This window comes from Mchenga conophoros, linkage group LG16 (genome assembly GCF_057382185.1).
Source record: "Mchenga conophoros isolate Kocher_MC1m ecotype Shallow Benthic linkage group LG16, M_conophoros_male_GT1.1, whole genome shotgun sequence".
In the NCBI taxonomy this organism is placed as follows: Eukaryota; Metazoa; Chordata; class Actinopteri; order Cichliformes; family Cichlidae; genus Mchenga; species Mchenga conophoros.
This window is the reverse complement of record NC_140541.1, coordinates 14,539,950-14,561,173: the sequence shown is the minus strand read 5'-3', so window position 1 is coordinate 14,561,173 and position 21,224 is coordinate 14,539,950. Positions and strand designations below refer to the sequence as shown.

The window sequence follows — 21,224 nt, the reverse complement described above, 5'->3', positions numbered from 1 at the left end:
CTATTTCCAGAAACATTCAGCTTTGATATTAATGAGTTTTTTGGGTTCTTTGAGAACATGTTTGTTGTTCAGTTGACTAAGAAGTCAACGTTTAACTGCTTAAATGAAAGCTGCAAGTTTACACTTTGCTCACATTTCTTCTTCACTCCTGGTTTTGACTCAGTGGGTTTCTAAACCACTCTGTATTTAACCATTAATTCTTATTGATCTCTGGCTCTTTTCTCCTCACTCCCCAACCAGTCACAGCAGATGGCCCCGCCCCTCCCTGAGCCTGGTTCTGCTGGAGTTTCTTCCTGTTAAAACATACACATCTTACACAGACATACATGTGAACAAGTGTGTGTGTGTGTGTGTGTGTGTGTGTGTGTGGGGTCAAGATGTGACCCTGTGAAGACTCCCCACACCTACTGGCGCCAGGGAGTCCAGCAGTTCATTCAAACAAAGGGCTCTTATACTTAACCAGATACAGAGTAGGTGTTCTCCTATACCATATGTCAGTAAGAGAAGGTATGACCTCTCTCATGACCTTAAGATGTGTGTGTGTGCCAGAGTGCTCTTGGAGGCACACAGAGTCTTTGCAGACTGCTAAGGATCAGACCTCTATCATTATGCAATCGATTATAAAACTCTAAGAATATATGAGTTTATATTTCTAAGCATAAATGACAATCAACAATATAAACCTAACACACACCACATGATCTTGTATATTGTATAAAATGAGAAAAACATACTAGGTACCCTTAAGTACCATTTTTCAGTGTGCAAGATTAATGTTGTGAAGGTATGTAGTTTCACTCAAAACTAACAAAATTCATCTATTTAGTTCATTTCGGGCCTGTTCAGGCAGATCAGCTGATCTCAGTACAAGTTAGATGATGGCTCACATTTTAATAGATTCCTTATGAATAATTTTAGGGCTATTTAAGCAACTTCAGCCTACCCACAGTTCCTGAGCATCTGCATGCAACTTTGCAACCCACGTCCACCCCAGCTCCTCTTTTATGGTATTTTTAACTTAATCAGTGTGATTGATGCCTGCTCTGTTTTGTGTCTGCACATGGAAGGAAATGTCTGTCTAAAATGTCAAAGTAATCTGCTCCTGAAGCCAATTTCATCAGGGGTTTTTTTTCTGAGTCTGAGTCTGTGTTCAGCGGCATGTACACGGCAGTAGGCAGCCAGATTAAACATTAAACATTGCTGGTCACATCATTAATATTGAGGTAACAGCAGTCTGCGGTGGGTTAATGCCACTTTTTTACCACTAATTGGAAAATTAACAAATTAAAATAATGTAAAAAAATGAGATAACATGAGTCAGACACTGTTTCGCTTGGTTTAAAATGTAAACTCACATATAACTCACATTTATGAGCATCAGAAATAGTTCAGTAAAGACTTCCACAGACTTTGTCTGTTAAAAGTGATGTATAGGACTGAAACATTTGGTACATTGGAGAAAAAGATTTAACCGCTTCCACTTTTGTATTACGAAAGACCACATTAATTGTAGGTTTGCATTTATTTTTCTCTCCAGGTACAAAGTTCTGGTGTCTTCTGGACATTGTACCGATTAAGAATGAGAAGGGCGAGGTGGTTCTTTTTCTCGTGTCCCACAAAGACATCACTGACAAGAAGAAGGAGCAGGACCCTGAGCAAGGACCTGAAACTGGTGAGTTTGTATAAAAGACGCCAGCTGGCACTACAGTCGTGGCCCAAAATTTTGACAGCGGCATGGCGGCCAAAAGGACATTTTTATTTATTTGCCAGAAAATCTATGAAATCCTTGTAATTGTTCTTTATTATGTTCTACAAACATGTAAAAATAAACAAGGAAAGACAGACCTAAACGAATTAATCCAAGACAAACATCAATCAATCAAATCAATCAAAATGTATTTATATAGCACATATTAAAAACAACAAAGTTCACCATAGTGTTTCACAGTCAGTAAAAACATGAGACAATTAAAACAAAACAATAAGAAAACAGGGCAGGAAACAATAAGTGACAACACAACAAGCCATAACATATGCATGAACCACGTCAGCAGTTTAATAAATCCAAATATCAAACAAATTAAGATGCTTTATTTTGATATTGAAGCTTATTCTTTTCTGATTTCATATTTTTTGTAATCTCAGTGGTAAATTGAGTGTGATTTCAGCCCTTCAACCTCCTCATGTGGATTTTATTATTTCTCATTATTGGTGTGCAATATTGCCGTGGTTAGCGCCTCAAGGCAACTTGAGAATATCTGTCCCAGGCCAGTAGAATGGCAGTATTCGATAAATAACATGAAATTTGCATAAAGTAATATCTGTTCTGTGTTAGGGATGTCCCCATGTTTATGTTTCATTTCATGTCAGCAGTTATCTAGTTATGCTGCCATAGTGTGAGCCTAATTTTAATTACTCTTCACCCGTGGAAATGGTGAAAGCAGGCAGAACATTTGGCCCTTCAGCTTTTCAGTTCCGCTGTAGTTATTGTCATTTCAAGCAAACAACAATTAAGGCATCAATTAATAATTTGAATTGCTTATTTCCCCAGTGTAAATCTCACTAAGAATCTGTCTGTCACGGTCTGGCTGGCAGGCCGTGGGGATGTGGGGAAAGGAGGACCCAAAACGCAGACTCTGCGATGCAAACAGTGCTCTTTATTCACAGTGAAAAACTGTAAACACAATAACTCCCCGTTGCTCCCTTGAACCCCGTGTGCGTGCTTCCCTCCGACGTCTGTGCTCGTGCTCGTGCTCCCCGCTGTTGTGTTTCCGCACACCCCGTGCGTGCTGCCTTTCTGGACCACTCTTCCTCCTGCAGGGAAACCATAGAGGCAGCCGTCAACACTAACCCTTGGCGGGCATATACGAACAACACAGACATATGCAGACACACTAACTTGGTACGATAACTCAATGATCCCGCGTCGGTGGGAGCTCCAAGACTCTCCTAAGTAGCTCCCCCGACGAGCCCTGATCAGCGGCAGGTGTGTGGCTTCGGGTGTGGCCAGTCCCTCCGCAGGGCCACACCCCTCAGGCCTGCAGGTGGCCGAGCTCCATCCTCCAGGCACACCCGCAGACATACACACCCATACCTCGCCTAAACATATGAGTGGGACACAGACTAACACAGCACAGAGAAACACACATATGTACACGCACAGAGAAGGGGAAACGACACCAAAAATACATAATAATAATACACAGGTCCATGACTGCCCAGGGATCCTGGGTCGCCCAGTCCCAGGACCCTGACACTGTCAGTGTACTGAACTCATTAATATTAATGGCTTCCTCGTATTAGATGTACATTGAGAACCAGATTACGCACACATTTTGAGAATTGGTGAAAATACTGAATTGTGAAGAGCGAGGCTGCAATTTTAATTACTAGGTAATATTTGCATGTTAATTAGAGGCAGACAGGAATCGGTTATTGGCAAGTGCGGCGTCCACTGACATTAAAAAGCACATCTTATAAATAGCTTTGAATCATTTTTCTCTGCTCACGACATAAAGAATCATTTCATTACTACTGTTATGCTGTATGGGTCATGCTACCTTTGTACACTTTACTGTTGTACATATCGAACGGAGGAAAGGGTGATCAGGTCAGCCTGCATATTCATTTGCATGCACTGGTTTGTTTACATGCGTGAATGTGCTGGAGAGGTCAAAGCAAATCGGCACACACATCGATTATTTTAAAATTGTTTTTTATAACATTGGTTAGCCAGTATCAGCCACGATCTCTCTAAATACTAAGAAAACGTGCTTCCTTCTTTCAGCATAGGATACAATGTATTAGTCCTTTATCAATGGAAAGAAGATCACTGTGGCTGACAGTGATGTGGCTCACAGAATAATAAGTTTTAATGCCTTAACCTGCTGATATGTTATGTTTGTTTCTGTTGCTTCTATAATAACATCTGGTTCTTGTGAATTTGTAGCATTGCATAATGAATATGTATACAAACCAAGAAACCTGCCCTAAAGCAGGTCAACCCACCTCTATCATTTCTCTTTCATTGTTTGCCCATGTGCTTAAAGAACATAGAAACAACAGCATAACCTGGTACCTGACCATTAAAAAGGGGCATAATTGTATTTTTCTCAGGGCAAACTTTATTGATTGACCCCTGCATCAGGAGATGTTTCTCTGTGCTTCAAACAGGTGTACAAAGTAAAATATGTGAATATCTTGCAGGTGTGTGTACTGCATTTCACTGCAAGGTGTGAAGTAAAATAGCAATCCAGCACATTTATACTGAACTAAAGCTTCCTTCTAACCTTGTAAATGCTGTCAGCATATACTATAATTTCAGAGATGAATAGCAATCGTCTAAGGAGACCAGAAGAAAAGTAATCAGAGCACTCGAGATGAAGTGGAAATATTCAGAGTTGGAGGGGTTTTTTCTTAAACATTGCTTTTCAGAGCTGCTGTTTGCAATGCTTCATGGTGGGCTCACCTTCTCTGAAGTGGCACCACTGCTGTATGAAATCCATGTGATTTTCTCTATGTCATAGAAAAGGGAGTTATTTTCATGATGGTAGACTGCTCATTTAACACAGTCCTAGTATAAGAGAGCTGAAGAATTATCACAATAACAGTTTAAAGCATCTTATTGAAAAGTTTAGACACGTGCTACCCTGGCAGCCTTTTAGGAATGATGTAAACGATGGGAAATCTCAGCTGGATTCAACAAAAGGATCACTCTTTTTACCAGTGCAAGCAAGTGCCTCACTTTTTACAATCATTTATTAAAGAAATGCATAAAGAAAATCATGAAAATCACGAGTCTGATGGGGTACTGTCATCACCCTGCCCGGCAAGCTAACAGGAGGGCCTCGTGGACTCCTGTGAATGCGACAACTGTAGGTGTATCTGTTCAAACTCGCAGACAAGTTTGAAGCTCAGTGAGCTCGGCCTCAAGGTCAGGTGTCACACGCCATATTTTCTACATGAGGTAACTGAAAAACTGACATCATAGGTATATCTGCTGAGAGGTTGAGGGGGAACCACTGGCTGCTGCCGGGATTTTTCCTTGCTGGTGAGGGATTTGGTAACAAAAAGCTCGGGTTAGAAGCCTCACCACTGGGTTAGGGTAAACTTTGAACAAAATGAGAACTGTGGGTTTGCAAAAGATTGTGAAGAATAACATGTCACAAGTGTTTCTGTGTGCTGAGTAAACATTAAAGACGAGATTTTCATCTTCAAACTGTCCTTTAGACACGAAGGGGAAAACACAGCAAAAGGCTGACGGCTTTAAGCAACAAAGTGCATTCAATTCATCCTGTGTCTCAGAAACTGCTTTCAAGGAGACGTTAATGAGACTTGTATTAGCAGCTGTAAAATTATTCATTCGCCCTTCTCTGACCTTGAGTGCTGATATCTTTAAAATTAGCAATAATGTAGCTCAGGAAAAAACGTCTACGTACTCCCCAGATTAAAATTTCTAAGGATAAAAATATCTGCAGCTACACTTTTGCCCAGCTAACACGCCTTCTTTTTGTATATCTGTCAAAACAGGTGCTGGTGCAGCTCTTCCCTCTGACACAAAACACACACCTTGTTAAGGCCGTGTGTGCGTGTGCATGTGTGTTAGTTAGTGATGGTCCTCTGAATAACCCCATGCTGTATATGTGGAAAGAGGCACAGATGCTTTTCTTCATACACTATCTGAACCGCCTGAAATCCAGCCAAGATATTATGTACAAATCAAATTTGCTTGTTGAAAATGAAAATGATTTGGTTACTTGGGTGGGCACTTTCCAGCCATGGTTATAATAAATCATGTTATGAACAGGGCAACAGTTGAAACAGGACATTAAAAGTGGAAATAGAGGAAATATTTTCTATCTGAATAATAGCTTTACAAAGAACAACTCCTTTAATCTTTTTCTTAATCTATCTGTTGAGCCCTCAGCACACTCGGTTTTAGTCCTTTTCTCTTTTTTGATGATGATGAAAGTTATGATATGAATAAGATACTTGGTGGGTCTTGGTAAATATTACTGATTCTGTAATCCAGGTCAGGGAGTACCATTCAGAAGGCTTCATCCTTTTTCATGTATCTCAACAACAGTTCATTCGGTTCATGAGATCACAAGCGTCCCATATAGAGTTATAGGTCGGGTTAATATCCAATCCTTAACAAACCCTAACCCAGATAAACTTTGACCTGGACCCGGACTGGGGTGTCAAACTCATCGGGGGCCACATACATAGCTTTGATCTGAAATAGAGCGAAACAACAAAATTTCTCTTTCTGTCAGTGTAAAGATGTTTAACCATACAGTTAATTCTATCCAATATATGAAAAAGAAGCAACCTTCCATCAGTCCATCTCAGCTTTTCTAGTTTTTCACAGACTCTGTGAGCGTGTCCTAAACAGACCTCTTTACTTTATGTTATGTTTTCACAGCCTTACACGTACAAATAAAAAGATAGCAGTCAAAGCATTACTTCTGAGCTATGCGTGCGCTTTAGTTGGCATGCAGCGGATGAGACAGAAACTGGTTTAAATTCCTCTCGTTTCTTGCATCAAAGCTCAGCATGTTTCTGTCTCCTCCACAGATGAAGAGACGGGTCTGGAGGTGCATCAGGTGACTCGCCCTCCGGGCTTCAACGCCAATCGGCGCCGCAGCAGAGCTGTGCTCTATCACCTGTCAGGACACCTGCAGAAACAAGACAAGAGCAAGCTCAAGATCAACAATGTGAGTTTCTCTCCTTTTATATTTACAGCTACATCTACATGACTGAGGTTTCTCTGTGTGGTTAACATCTTTCTGCAGCAACCCATGAAGCTGCCACGCCAGCGTCGGGAGTTTCCTTACACGTGAAACAAGCTGCACACTAACAAAGTCAAGAACTTTTAGTTAATGTATTTCTTTTTTTCCATTAACCATGTCTGCTGTGGAGGTCCCAGAATGAGGACAACGCTGTAATGCTCATTAAACAGCATATAGCTCTGACTGTATGTCTACCTTTGCTTACGTCAAATGTTTTTGTTACATGTCAGTTTTATGTGAGTTATTCTAGTCTGTTCAATCAGCGATGTGGACACAGTGAAGTGTGGAGCTGTTGCTGACTAATTCGAGGAGGTTTTTTGGATAAAGATCAAGCGTAGGGCTTGGGTGGGTTAGCAGTATTTCCACTATGTTTACGTGAGAAGCATTAAATTTAGGAATGTAAATTCACTGGCTGCAGGCTAAGTTTGTGGCCAGGAATATTCTTTTCATATTAGAATAAAAACGAAACATGTTTGGATGCCAGAGGAAGTGTTATTGTATGCCAGGCTGGCTCCAGACTGCCTCTCATTCAGTCATTAGCTTCACACTTGGGACTTTGGCACTGGTGATGACACTGAAGTGACAGAGTTAAAATCATGAGTTTACTTTATTCATGCAAAACTTTTAATTCACATACATGTTATGCAGCCATGAAAAGATTCTCCAAAGACTGGAGATGGGAGAAAAAAAAAGGTTATTGCCTCATTATGATGAAAGGCAGTCAGTTTAATTGCTCCCCTAGTTGCAACAGCAGTCCCTGAACTAAACAACGGGGAAGCCACTGATAGCATAGTAGCTTGTATTATTTGCCTTAGCATGAGTTCAGACTGAAAAAGAGTTGAGCATTAAAGCAGTGCACCCGGCTGTTGGTGCAGGTGTGTGGTTTAAAGTAACAGAGACAACACAATCCAAACATTTCAGCTTGAGTAAATGATTGTGTGTCAAAAAGCAAAAGATAACCTTTATTAGTCCCACGCGTGGGATATTTTTTGGGTTAAGGCTGCCGACCTTTGCCAGCGCCATCTTACCCTTCCGACCATACATATATTACAACATCACATGGGGAAGACAGGTCAGAGAGGTATAACAATGGGAAATGCACAACATGAGGAAAGATGAGGAGAAAAAATAACTCCTCCCAGACTGAGCTCCAACAGGGAGATCAGTTTGAGAACAGAAAAAAAACACCTCAGCACATGAATCAGCACATCTCACAACGTAGAAGACATAAGAGTGAGTGTAGGTCTGTGTCAGTGTACATGCATATGTGTGCGTGTGAGAGTGTGTGTGTTCATGTTTAGCTGAGAGAAAGTGTCCCTTAACCCAGTTAGGCAAAAGTCAACAATCTTCGGTCGACACGGGCGACCCTGAATGAGGAGGGAGAAAGTCACAACACAGTCTTGTTATCTAAAGGAGAATTGTTATTCCCGTCAGCTTTTGCCTTGAGCATCCAGCTGGAGTCAGGAGGCCTGCATGAGATGAAGATGGTAGTTGTTTTGGTTAGTGCGAACAAACTGCTTCCAATTTTACAGTTCGTCTAATGTCCGTCACTGGTCACCAGGTCTCTCAATTCCTGTTGTTCTTCTTCAAGATGTTATCCATATAGCAGAGCCATGAGCTTCTCCAAGATCATATCCATATTGCGTTCAAATAAACACAGTCTGAGTACACACAGCCAGCCTTGTGGGATTTTGAACAACTGTAGCCGCTTCTTGTTCTTCGATAAGCCAGGTCCAAGCCAGCTCCAATCAGCCAGAACTCTGTTATTATGGTTCCAAATTGGTAGCTGTCGTTGAATGTCCCCCATCGAGAGTGTCATCAGACACACGATGCATCCGACCATCGAGTATCCAGCAGCAAACGTCTCCACAGGACAATCAGGCTCTCCCAAGCCCAGAGTTGTCAGTTTCGTTAAGGGACCAGTTAATTAAATCCATAATTCGTCTTTAGGTTTTAGGAGAACAAGTCTGGGAGACTCTCTTAGGGTTAGAGAATAAGCGAGACTATACAAAAGACATGAGAAGCCAAGCAGGAAAGATGAAGGAGAGCCAAGAGAAGAAGAACACTGCAAACTGACAACGAAATGTTATGAAATGGGAAATTATCATTACTGCTCAGACCTGGCATCACAGGAGATGATGATTATGGCTGTGTGTTAGTGAGCTGACCTCTCTGTAGGTCTGCTGCAGTCCAGCGGGCAGCGCACACCCTGACAGATGGCGTGAAGGACAAGAGGACTATGCTTGGTTTTGGTTCACTCCGTGGTAAAGCAGATCTACATTTAGCTGATGTCAGTGATTAGGAAACATGCAGAACGATGCAGTTTGCACCCTGCATGTTCAATGACCACCAACCCAGGGCCATCATTATTTGCTTTTTTAACTTCTCAAAAGAGGGAAATTCATAACTTGTGTACAAAAACTGAGAAGCAAACGAGGAATCACGTGATAGCTAATGATCTAGAAACTAATGACTCCTGACCCAGGCTAAAATAAGCAGTCAGGACATAAAAAAATATCTTATGGGAGGTTCATGTTGTGAAGCACCCAGTTCTTACTCAGTAGGTCTTTATTACTTAATGAGAATCTCACCGTTACCCAAAGAATGACTCTTTAATTAAGTAAAGTAATCAAAGAAATGATTCAGGCTCTATGTAATCAGTAATGTTTAGTGTCTGCAGAGTCAATCAGGAATTAATGGATGTATGAGTTAGATCAGATAATATTGAGCTAAACTTTACCCAGTGATTCACTAATATAAAAATCTCACTGCCAGTAAATAAACATCTACTCTAAATTTCACTAATGAACAGATTATCAGCTACCAGGTGATTCCTGATTTGCTCATTATTTGCTTTAAGTCAAATCATTTTTTCCATTACGTGTTGACTTTCTCACATAAAAATAGTCCAGAATACAAAAAACATTTACATTGATGGAGCTCATTAAACAAACCCAACAAAACAACAATCCCATTAGAAAAATGAAACAGTATCATTTGTATTTCAGACTAAATGCCTGTCTGTACAGTTCATAAATGGTTTATGCTGGACATGCAAAAATCATGGTAAACATAACAACTCAGGCTCATAGTTCCATGAACTGGATAAACTGAAAGTACAGCTACGTCAGATTTTTACTTGAGTGCAGAGAACCTCACACAGGAAACAAAATGAGTTCTTTGGTTAATCTTCCTGATTCCAAAGGAAATGAATGAATTACAAATAAGATTCTTTTTCATAAAAACATATTTCACAGGTGTGAGAGTTAATGCTTGGAACCAGTGGTCCCACATTTCTTCTTCCTTCTTAGTGCTGGGAAAACCATTTTGTCAGTGTTGGTAGACTTTACTCAAACTCTGCAAAAGCAATAACCCACTTATGAATGGTTGAAACTGTTTTCATGGCTGCACTGTTATATCGAGTGGAATGAATCTGAAATCTCCACTCCTGTGGATTTTTATAATGCCTCTGCACAGTGTGAGCTTTCGAAGCTTGAAGTGGCTCGATAAGTGTGTGCACAGGGCCGTGTTATCGTGGCCCGGCAGAGGGACAACGAGAGAGATGCAAAAACCTGAAACAAGAGAGCTGTTGACATCTGTCTCCCTCTCAATCCAGAACATGTTTGGGGAGAAGCCTCCAATCCCGGAATACAAAGTAGCAGCCATTCAGAAATCTCGCTTCATCCTGCTCCACTATGGAACCTTCAAGGCCGGCTGGGATTGGTTAATTCTGCTGGCGACTTTCTACGTGGCCGTCACTGTGCCCTATAACGTGTGTTTCACGGTCGGGGGAGGGCGGGATGAAGGCAGCGCCTCACGCAGCCCGCCCAGCGTCAGCGACATCCTCGTCGAGATCCTCTTCATTTTAGGTAAGATAGTGTGCCGTCTTCTCATGTTGGTGCTTTCTTCTAACCATCCATAGAACTTGTTTCCTTTAGCAAGAAGTCTTAGAAAGACTGGACACACCTAGAAAGTAGGAACCAAGAAAATGAAACCTGAATGTTTTGTACCATTGTTTAACAAATGCTGAGGACTTTTCCTTCACTCTGTAGTCTAACTCGTCCCTCTGTCAGTCTGCTTCTTGGTCAAAAGAAATGTGTTTTTGGCTCATTTTGCTCCTGAAAAATGATGGCTGTCTCACTCAAACTAGACAAGAAACTGTGTCTCAGTAGGGTGTTGTGGAGGTTGTAGGGGTTAAGTTGTGCTTTGAATTTTGAAAACATCTCCAACAATCTCCAGCAAAGTCTTTCCACAGTCTTTCAGAGCTTTGCCTCAATCTTCTATTGACACTTGCTGTATCTCATAAAATGCATCTTAAATCAAGAAGCTCACACTGAATTTTTTGGACAAGAGTCTAGACTTCCACTGGTCTCGTTTCCATTCCTTGTGTTTCCTGGTCTCCCTCAGCCGTGGTTTTCTTAGTAGCCTTATAAGCTTAATGGCCTGATTCCCAGTCTCTTCCAAAAAGCTAATAAAATAAAATGTGTGTGCTGCCTAGAGTCTGTCAAGCATTAATGAGGCCACTGATGAATATGAGAGGCTGTTAATTGTTGATTTGATTCTGAGGCTGGTAACTGCAGCAAAGGGAGCTGGTAGTCTTCCTTTTGTCTTCATGAGAGTCTGTGTCGTTACAGCAACTGATCATTCTGGAAGAAACTTTAAGAGTTCTTCTGTCCTGACCTAAATTGATAAAGTAACGATGGACTTGCCATAATATGAATTAATACAATAGCAGTTGAGCTCTGTTTCCTGTATACCAAAAAAAATACCTTGACACAGCAGAGCGGAGGCTTAAACTACAAATAAATACCACCAGTGGACTGCTGAAAACTGCCACCTGTTGTATGAACTACCTAGTATCCTCATTATCAGCTCTGTGCTTTATTTGCTGCCTCTGCTAGCATAGCTTTGCATTATTCACATTTATCTTCTACTGGGCCTTGGCGCAGGCCTTCAGTTCATCTACAAACGGACTGATTTATAAATGGAGTGATGCTTTAAAGTGACAGGTATCAGCTGTGGTCAGTTTACAGTAATGCACTGGTGCACAGCAGCTGACGTGTTCTTCGTCAGCGTGAGTTGACACGAATTTAAATTTAAGCTGGTGTTACTCACTAACTTCCACCTTTTAACCAACTTTATTCTTTCTCATGTAAAGGCAGCATATAAACAGCATACTGCACGTATAGAGGATGGAAATCAGCCAAGATAGCTCATCTGCTTACATCTTATTGAATTCATTCACCCACAAAGAGCAGTAAGAGTAGCAGCAGCAGCACAGGTCAGCTGTACACTAAGAAAATCTACTGGAGCCCACAGTAGAAATCATTGTGAGCTCAACTTTTAGTTGAGTAAAAAAGTTGAGTAGGCGTGCTGTGTACACACTCAGAGCTGTGTGCATGAGACGACCGTATTGGGGTTGTGCTCTCTCTCTTTGACATTATAAAAATCAAAGAAAATAAACAAAATTTTGTGAAAATAAAAGTGAAGTCTGAGCTTTTGGAATACTTGAACATTTTTGAAACTCTGGCCTTGTTCAATAAATTCAATAAATTCAAATTCAATATGAACAATTGTAACAGCAAATGAGGAAAAAAACATTAGGCCAGCTTAAGAAATCTCTTCAAGTGTTTAGAAACAAAAAGAAAATGGCCTGAATGAGTGGGTGTGCAAAGAACGTTTTACTGGCAGTGTAACTGTTGCAAAATTCTTTTTGATTATATCAACTGTCTGCTGATGGGAAGTTAGTCAAACAGCCTTTGTCTGATAGGCATGTGACTCCTAATAGAAGTTCTCATTATAAAAGTTCTGTTCAAGTTTTTAATGATGAATGTTGCAGGGAAAAGGATATGAGCAATTCCACAATAAGCCATTACATCTGATTGTTAAGTCATTTCCCAGAAAACAACAGGCCTCTTTGTCCTCGGTCATGTCCACCCTAACTGCAGGAAACTTACATGAGTGCTCTTCAGCGGACGATTTGTGTTAATGGGAAAGAGTGAACACAAGCTCTCCATCAATAAACTTTCGTAATGAAATTACACGAGCCACCCGCAGTTAAATGTCTGACTCCTGTCAGTCGATATCCCATTTATTAGGACTAATAGGCCGTGCCTATTTATTGATACATTCACCAGCAAACAATAGTGGATTGAAATAGTCTGCCGGGACACCTTTTATTCATTCATTTCGTTCCTTAATACCATGCAGTAAAATTAAAATCATAGAGCAAACATTGAAGAGCTAATCATGACTGTTTGTCTTTTTTTATTGTCGTGTTGTCCTCGTCTGTTTTTTTTTCAGCAAGCTTCAAAGCCTTGGCTCTTTGAATAGGATCATATCATACTTTGAAGGACTGGGTGGTGCAGTTGCTGCGTTTAGCTGTATGTTGTGGTTCTTCTGGAAGCAAGTCATCAGAAACCATCTTGAAATTCCCCTGGTTGTTCAAAATGCCCTACAGCTAGAAAATCACTTACCCTGAGAGAGTGAGCTAGTTTCTATTGCACTTTGCTGATGTCCGTTCAATTAAGCTTAAGCAATTTAGCTTTCACAAATATCTTATGAGTAATTTGTCTAAATTGAAAACAAGCAATAACTATATATATACGGTACTATATACTATATCATGTTTTTATTTTTTTAGACCTCTGTTACAGACTGGCAATTTGTCCAGGGTGTACCCACCTCCCGCCCTATAGTAGCTGGATGGATCCCTCTAATAAACAGTCTGATTATATTCTCACATTGCATGAGAGTTTATTCATTAAGCATCCAAGTCCAACAATATTAGAGCTACTTTATCAGTCAGAGGTGAGCTTCAGTTACTCATCTACCTGTTTTACAGCCTCCTTAGTGTATTAACACCTGAGGTAACAGCAGACTGACAGCCTACACTAACTGCAGATGAACAGCAGACAGAGATGACTCTGGGGTTAAACTTGAGAAAATACATATTATTTTTATTATTATTTAAATGCGAATTATTGGTCTGTTTTTTATTCCTGATTTATTGCCAAGTTATGATATTGTTTAAATATGTGAAAATATATTGTGCGCAAAAATGTTTTGACACACAAACCTGCCAGCCACCCTCAGCTGTTAGGAGGAAATGCTGGGTGTGGCTATTTATGTCTTTAATCCACTATAGATGGATTATGCACTTGAACTGTGAGGGGTATAAAACCGGACATATAGTGGTGGTGTTTTAAAAACTGTACCTTTAAAAATAAACAACTAATGACCATCTGAATCTGGTGTGTTAAAAAAAACTATCCCTGTAATGGAAGCATCTCAAACTGTATCAACACACTTTTATTTCAAAAACATGATGAAAACTACCATAAAAGTATCTTTACCCCAAGACATTTACATTTGGGGCTATAGAGCCACATTGATTCTGGACAAGCTCTCAACTCCACTGTAAACTAAAAGTGATTTTTGCTCACAATAAAGGGGAACGGAGCTTTTAATATCAGGTAGCAACAACTGGTTGTTGCTGACAGAGGTGGGACCAAGTCATTGTTTTGCAAGTCTCAAGTAAGTCTCAAGTCTTTATCCTCAAGTCTCAAGTCAAGTCTCAAGTAATGTCAGGCAGAGTCGAGTCTCAAGTCACTGGTGTAAAAGTCCGAGTCAAGTCACAAGTCTGAAACTTTGAATTTCAAGTCCTTTCGAGTCTTTAAAAAAAAAAAAACGAAAAAATAATGTTGCAGTTATGCTAAATGTAAATATTAGACCATGTAATTTTTAAATCTGTGTTTTTCTCAACACATGACAAAATAGTGAACTTAGAAAATATACACAAATTGTGAAATTGCACCTCTTTAAAATGCAGCTCAATTAAACCTAGCTCCAAGAATAATTTTCACCGACAGTTCTGAGATAAGCTGCATGTTATTCTTGGATGCGGTTGTAGGACCAGCTTTAAAATCGCATGACAAAAATATCATACACATTAAAAAAAAACTGCATCACCAACGTAGCCTGGACAACATTTGCTAGTTAGATGAAGTCAGCTATCTCATCTTAGCATATTTATATGCATATTTATAATCATACGGTTCTTGGAGTGAGTGCATACACTCATGAAGTTTAGTAACTTCCGGTCACTGCAACAAGCCCAGGTACAGTTTACCGACGGATGGGTGCAGGACCTTGAAATGCACTGTGTAGAAAGTAAAGACCATCGTACGTATCATAAGTTTACCAGTCTCACAAATTGTCGTCATAAATACAGATTTGTTAACCGTTTATTAATAGGACCTTTGAGCTCAATGGTAATTAATTAGCAGTGGAAATAATTTCTGGTACGCGTTACAGAAATGTAGCAGTGACAATAATATTGTATGCTGTAATCGTACTGGGCAATTAGTGATACAAAAAACCTGTTTTATCCTGTGAATAAAAGTATATGTTTTTGTCAATGTACCATAATAACAGAAGCGAAACGCAATATTGTGTCAGAACAATTCACTATTTATGCACAATAAATAAAGGAGCATAGCGCGACAATTTCTGTTCAGCGCCAGACTTGCTTGTAACCTATATCACCAATTATGTTATGAAAATGACGTATTAACTACTAAAAAACACTGACCTTCGTGTAAATGCTTGGAGCAGACTAACCTGTGAGCTGGAGAGTTCTGGGACGTTATATTTGATCTTTGAATGGCTGCAATCCAGGCCATCCGTCGCCTCTTTGTTACTTCGGAAACATGGCTCGAACAATTTCTCTTCCACGACGTAATCCGATAACAACCGATCTCTTTACCCGTCGGCTTCCAGTGGCTGTCATGCGACCGGCTATTGCAGTTAATAATACAACAGCTTCTTGACATTTTTGTGTTTCTTTTTATCGCTGTATAACTGATTTTAATTGAAAGCCTGCGTGCGCTAGTACCGCTTGCCACGAGTTCCCAGAATCCTTTGCGGTTCTACCCGTGAATGACGTGACATTTTCAATCTCTATATAATATGCATGTTAAATTTTATATTTGGGGTAAAATATCAAGTCTTTTCAAGTAAACCGGTTCAAGTCCAATTCAAGTCCCAAGTCATTGGTGTAAAAGTCCAAGTCAAGTCACAAGTCTTAGAACATTTTTTCAAGTCAAGTCTAAAGTCATAAAATTAATGACTCGAGTCTGACTCGAGTCCAAGTCATGTGACTCGAGTCCACACCTCTGGTTGCTGACATCCCAGTAAAGATACCCCTTTGAAAAAAAAGTGCATAAATTGTTTTTTAATACTGTGTTGTTATTTTTATTTAAAGTAACCCATGCATGCTGTGTGTATATGACTCATTGAAAAGTAGCTGTGCGTTTACCATGCATCACTGTAATTTAAGTGACACTTGATTGCTGCTGTTGTTGTTGTCCTCTGCAGACATATTGCTGAACTTTCGAACTACATTTGTGAGCACGTCGGGTCAGGTCGTCTACGACGCCCGCTCCATCTGCGTTCACTACGTTACCACCTGGCTCTTTGTTGATCTCATTGCCGCCCTGCCCTTTGACCTGCTGTATGCTTTCAATGTCAGCGTGGTGAGTCTCCCCTGTGTCTTACTGTGTGTGTGTGTTTCTGTCTGTTGACATTTGTGTGTGACCACACCAACAGAACTGAGAATCAAACAGTGTGAGTGTGACAAATCAGCCTACATAATTTAAACTAGGGCTGCTCGATTATGGCAAAAATGATTATCACGATTATTTTCACTGAAATTGAGATCTCGATTATTTGACGATATTTATTTAACAATAACAATGTGTTGAATAATGACTTTAAAGATTGTCAAAAAAGATAATATAAAATAGTGTGCAAATACTGATAACAGTGCAAATGTTTGCAATATAAAAAATAAATGAAAAATGTAAACATCTATGTTTAGTGAACTTTGCAGTGTTGCTCTGTGGTGCAGCTACGACACTGTAGCAAAGTTTACACACTATGTCTACTTGATCCACGTCTGACTCCGCAAACCCATAATGTTTCCACACCACTGAAGTTTTTTTTACCTCTCTTTTCAATCAACGGCAGTCACTCTCCTCTCCAAATAACTTCTGCTTAGCTTTCCGAGCTTCCCTCGGGTCCTCTTAATTGTTGTGACACGTTCGAAACGCAGAGAGGTGCGCTCGATTTGCCACACGGAGCAGCGCAAGAGTAAAGCACGAGGGAGGGGCTAATAATCGGCTCAGTCATTTTTAATGATCGTTGAAAGCCCAGATCGTAATTTAGATTAAAATTCAATTAATTGAGCAGCCCTAATTTAAACCCCAATAGTAAAGTTAAATATTTGAATACTGACATGTGTTCAGTTTCCATTCATTTTCAGCACTAACACGGTGAAGGAAGTGAGCTTTGTTTTTAAAGGGAACATGAATGCATAATGTAACAAGCTCCCATGTGAATTCACCACATCAACACCAACATGTCTCATGACGGTCCACACACTGCATGTCTCACAAACAAAAAAAGATGAACTGATTACACACGCACATATATACACATATATATTTGTATATAAAGATTAAAAATGTTTGATTTCATGTGAGTGAATCCATTAAAGCTCCAACTTTTGAGTAAAACTACCAACTGTTTGAACAAATGATGTGTATTATATACAGTATCCCACATTACTGAGTGTCAACCTTTCTTAATGATTCATTTGATTTAAGAAATACAGTGAATGAAATATTGCCAGAGCGCTGAGATTGCCTGTATCTCTGTGCAGTACTTTGGCGTCCACCTGTTGAAGACAGTCCGGCTTCTTCGGTTACTGCGGCTGCTGCAGAAGCTGGAGCGCTACTCACAGTACAGTGCTGTGGTCTTGACCCTGCTGATGTCCATGTTCGCCCTGCTGGCCCACTGGATGGCGTGTGTCTGGTACTTCATAGGTCGAAGGGAGATTGAGAGCCAAGGATCATCAGACATAGGTTAGTTCGCCCTTTTTTCATCTCTAGAAAGCATCTGTGTAGATTAACTCAGTCACTGTTTTGCTCAAGTTTAATTTTTGTGTTAGGTGTACGTTTCTGTGTTGTATTACTTTGTACTTCTACTCTATTAAATTTCATTGGACTTCCTGACTTGTTCAACTAGTTATGTCACGATTGTGAGTGTTGGGGTCGTTATTCAAAAAACCGTAATGTATCACATAGTACTTGTTAGATTTATTAAAAAATAATAATGCAGTATGTCACATAATGACTAGTTAACAATATGAGCCTAAGGGTAGAGTCCCACACACTCACACAATCCTTTATCCTAATGGGGACCCACATGCAATTTTACTTTTAGTGTTGATGTATGAAAAACACAGAGCAAAGGGACTTCGCAGAGATTACCACAGTGATTGGACTTTAGAAACATGTGCAGTGCTGTGAAAAAAAAGTATTGGTGCTCTTCCTGATTTCTTGTATTTTACTAGATTTGTCACAGTCACAGATCATCAAATACATTTTAATATTACACAAAGATAACACAAGTGTATACAAAATGCACTTTTAAATTATGACTTATTAAGGAAGCAACGTTACCCAAACCTACCTGGCCCTAAGTAAAAAGGTAATTACCCCTTAAACATAATAACTGATAACTGATTGTGCCACTCCTGATAGTAAGAACTGTAAACAAGTGTTTCTCATAACAGTCATTAGTCTTTCACGTCACAGAATTGTTTAAAGTACTCGGGGCGATCGTGGCTCAAGAGTTGGCAGTTTGTCTTGTAATCGGAAGGTTGCCGATAGAATATTACTGCAACAAGATGAGCAAGCTCAAAGATATATACTCAGAAAAACAGAGATATGAAAAAGCAAACTGTATTGGTAATTGTAAAGAACGGTTCCTCCATCTGTAGATGGTAAACTGGTTATTACAGTGCTTTTCTACTCATGCGCTACATAATGTAGTAGCGGCTGTGGCTTAGGTGGTAGAGCAGGTCACCTACTAACTGGAAGGTTGGTGGTTTGATCCCAGTCTGCCAAATATCCTTGGGCAAGATACTAACCCCATGTTGCTCTCTGATGCATCCATCAGAGTATGAGGTGTGATGAGGTCCAGCTTTGCAAATTGAAACCTGGCTGTTCCAGTCTGCAAATATTCTTGGGCAAGATACTAACCCAGAATTTCCCCGCGAAGCATCCATCAGAGTGCGAATGTTAGGCAGAAAGCTTTTGGGGGGCAGGGATAGCTCAGTAGGTAAAGTGGTCGCCCCATGATTGGAAGGTCGGCGGTTCGAATCCACTTAACGGCTACCCTGAGGTACCCCTGAGCAAGGTACCGTCCCTACACACTGCTCCCCGGGCGCCTGCTTAGTGGGCTGCCCACTGCTTCACTGAGTGAATGGGTCAAATGCAGAGAAAAACAAGTAATTTCCCCATGGGGATCAATAAAGTATCCATTATTATTATTATTTTAAATGTAGAAAAAAAGTGCATAAATGAATGGGTAACTGAGGCATGTTGTATGTTGTTGAGAAAAAGCACTATAGAAGAAGCAGTCCATTTCCCAGCTCAGTACTTTCTGACTACCCTTTTCACTCTGATGAACACTGGAGCAGCCATGGGTCAAACCACCAATCCTCCCAATAGAAAATGACCTGCTGTACCTCCTGAGCCACAGCCATCCAATGTCTTAAGCCTTTACATTTAGCTGTTTGTAACACCAACCACTGACAGTTGCCTTGGGTAGGCAGAGGCAGGCTAGCTGTCTCTAGGGTGTGTGTCTCTAGGGTACTAGGGTAACCAGCAGACATGGAATCCTCTAATTTTAACGTTGTACAAGAAAGATAAAGTATATTTATTCTTTATCTCAGACAGGGAAGCTGCTTTTACGATAATATTCACTTGATGCCATGGTGTTAATCAGGCTGGAAAAATTCTCCCTGAAGCAAGTTAACGGCCCATTTCCTGTTTGTGGAGAGCTTTCAGTGACAGTTTTTAACTGTCATTACATGTTTCACACACATAATGACAATTGTGCTCTACTCAATTACACTGTAAGCATTGTCCTCAGGAGATTATTCTAGGCTTCCCAAATGGAAATTTAAATAAGATCTTGTCTCATTGTTTATCCACTTTGCAGTAATGACAAAGAAAAATCTAAATTCATCCTCATTCAACTTTAACTATTTGAGCACTCACCTAACTTGTCTTGCTCCAAAGTATACCTATCCATTGTAAAGCAATAACAGTAATATTGTATTAGGAAGAAAGGCACAGAGGCAGTTATGCAGAAATACGACTGTGTGTGCCTTCGTTTTCAGCACGACCGATGCTTTTAATAAAACACAGAAACTTGAATCCCACGGGCGACGTGAAACCCCGGCTTGCAATCTGATAAACTTGTGAAGATGTACAGACAGACTGGCAGTTTCCAAGGGTAAGGGGATCAAACTGTAATTTTTCCAACTCTGACTGGGGGCAAAGACCGAGTTGTTTGTGTGTGTGTGTGTGTGTGTGTGTGTGTGTGTGTGTGTGTGTGTGTGTGTGTGTGTGTGTGTGTGTGTCTTTCGTTTTGTTTTCTAAGCATCACACAGACACACACAAACAGACATTATGTATAAAATCCTGCAAACTGGCTGGGGACCTTGCTCTGGTTAGTATTGTCCTCATTTTCTCATTTCTTCCTCCCTCCTTATCTTTCTGAGTGATTCTTACCAACCTACCTGCACTTATCTTTTCAGCATAAGGACAAACAGTAACATTGTGGTCAGTTCATGTCATCAGCCTCTCCACTCACTATTCAGACAGACAGAGTCTGTCAGTCTGACCTTTATGTGACACCAACTGTGATTCACAATAGAGCACTGGTATCAGCATGTACATACACTGGATTACTCTGTCAGTCAGTCAGCTGGAATTTAGGAAACCCCCACTTTTTGTTTGCAACTCTCTCAATAATTGATGGACAGTTGAGCCATGTCTGTCCCTATAGCCTGAGGTGGAGCAGCAGTCACCACACACACAAACAAAAGCTAGTTTACAGAAAACAAGGATGATGATATGGGTTGGCAGAGAGTATGCTATATGCTTCAGAGAAGTCTATAGGTTTTAGAAGAAGCTTGTGATGAATTAATTTAGGTCCTTTGCCACTATGGGAGCTAAATGTTGCACCCTTTCAGGATGTTGTACTAAATGTGCTAAAATTTCAGTTAGGTACTTGCAAAGCTGTCTCCAGCAGTTATTTTTCATTCTGCTCTTCTGGTAATGAGGTCCCAGACCAGAACCACACATACACTATAACATGCTGCGTATGGAACCAAGAGTCTTCTTTTTATTTTGGGCTAGCTGTGGCTCAGGAGCTGTGGCTCATGCTCTGATGCACCATCAGAGCATGAATCTATGTGAGTGTTACATAGAAAGCACTTGAATGAAGCATGCTTTATAAAGTGCTCTGGTCCATTTACCATAATGTATGATATTTTATACTGTCTATGGTCTCAAC

At 40.3% G+C, this 21,224-nt stretch overlaps 1 protein-coding gene across 1 annotated transcript in view; it reads left to right on the top strand.

Moving 5' to 3' along the window:
* kcnh3 (potassium voltage-gated channel, subfamily H (eag-related), member 3) overlaps window positions 1-21,224 on the top strand; it is a 186,148-nt gene that overhangs the window by 136,690 nt on the left and 28,234 nt on the right. The window contains exons 3-7 of the mRNA XM_085248833.1: window positions 1,538-1,672; window positions 6,577-6,716; window positions 10,408-10,660; window positions 16,170-16,327; window positions 17,515-17,716. Of these exons, the coding sequence (XP_085104959.1) occupies window positions 1,538-1,672; window positions 6,577-6,716; window positions 10,408-10,660; window positions 16,170-16,327; window positions 17,515-17,716 (888 nt within the window). The remainder of the gene's footprint in view (window positions 1-1,537; window positions 1,673-6,576; window positions 6,717-10,407; window positions 10,661-16,169; window positions 16,328-17,514; window positions 17,717-21,224) is intronic.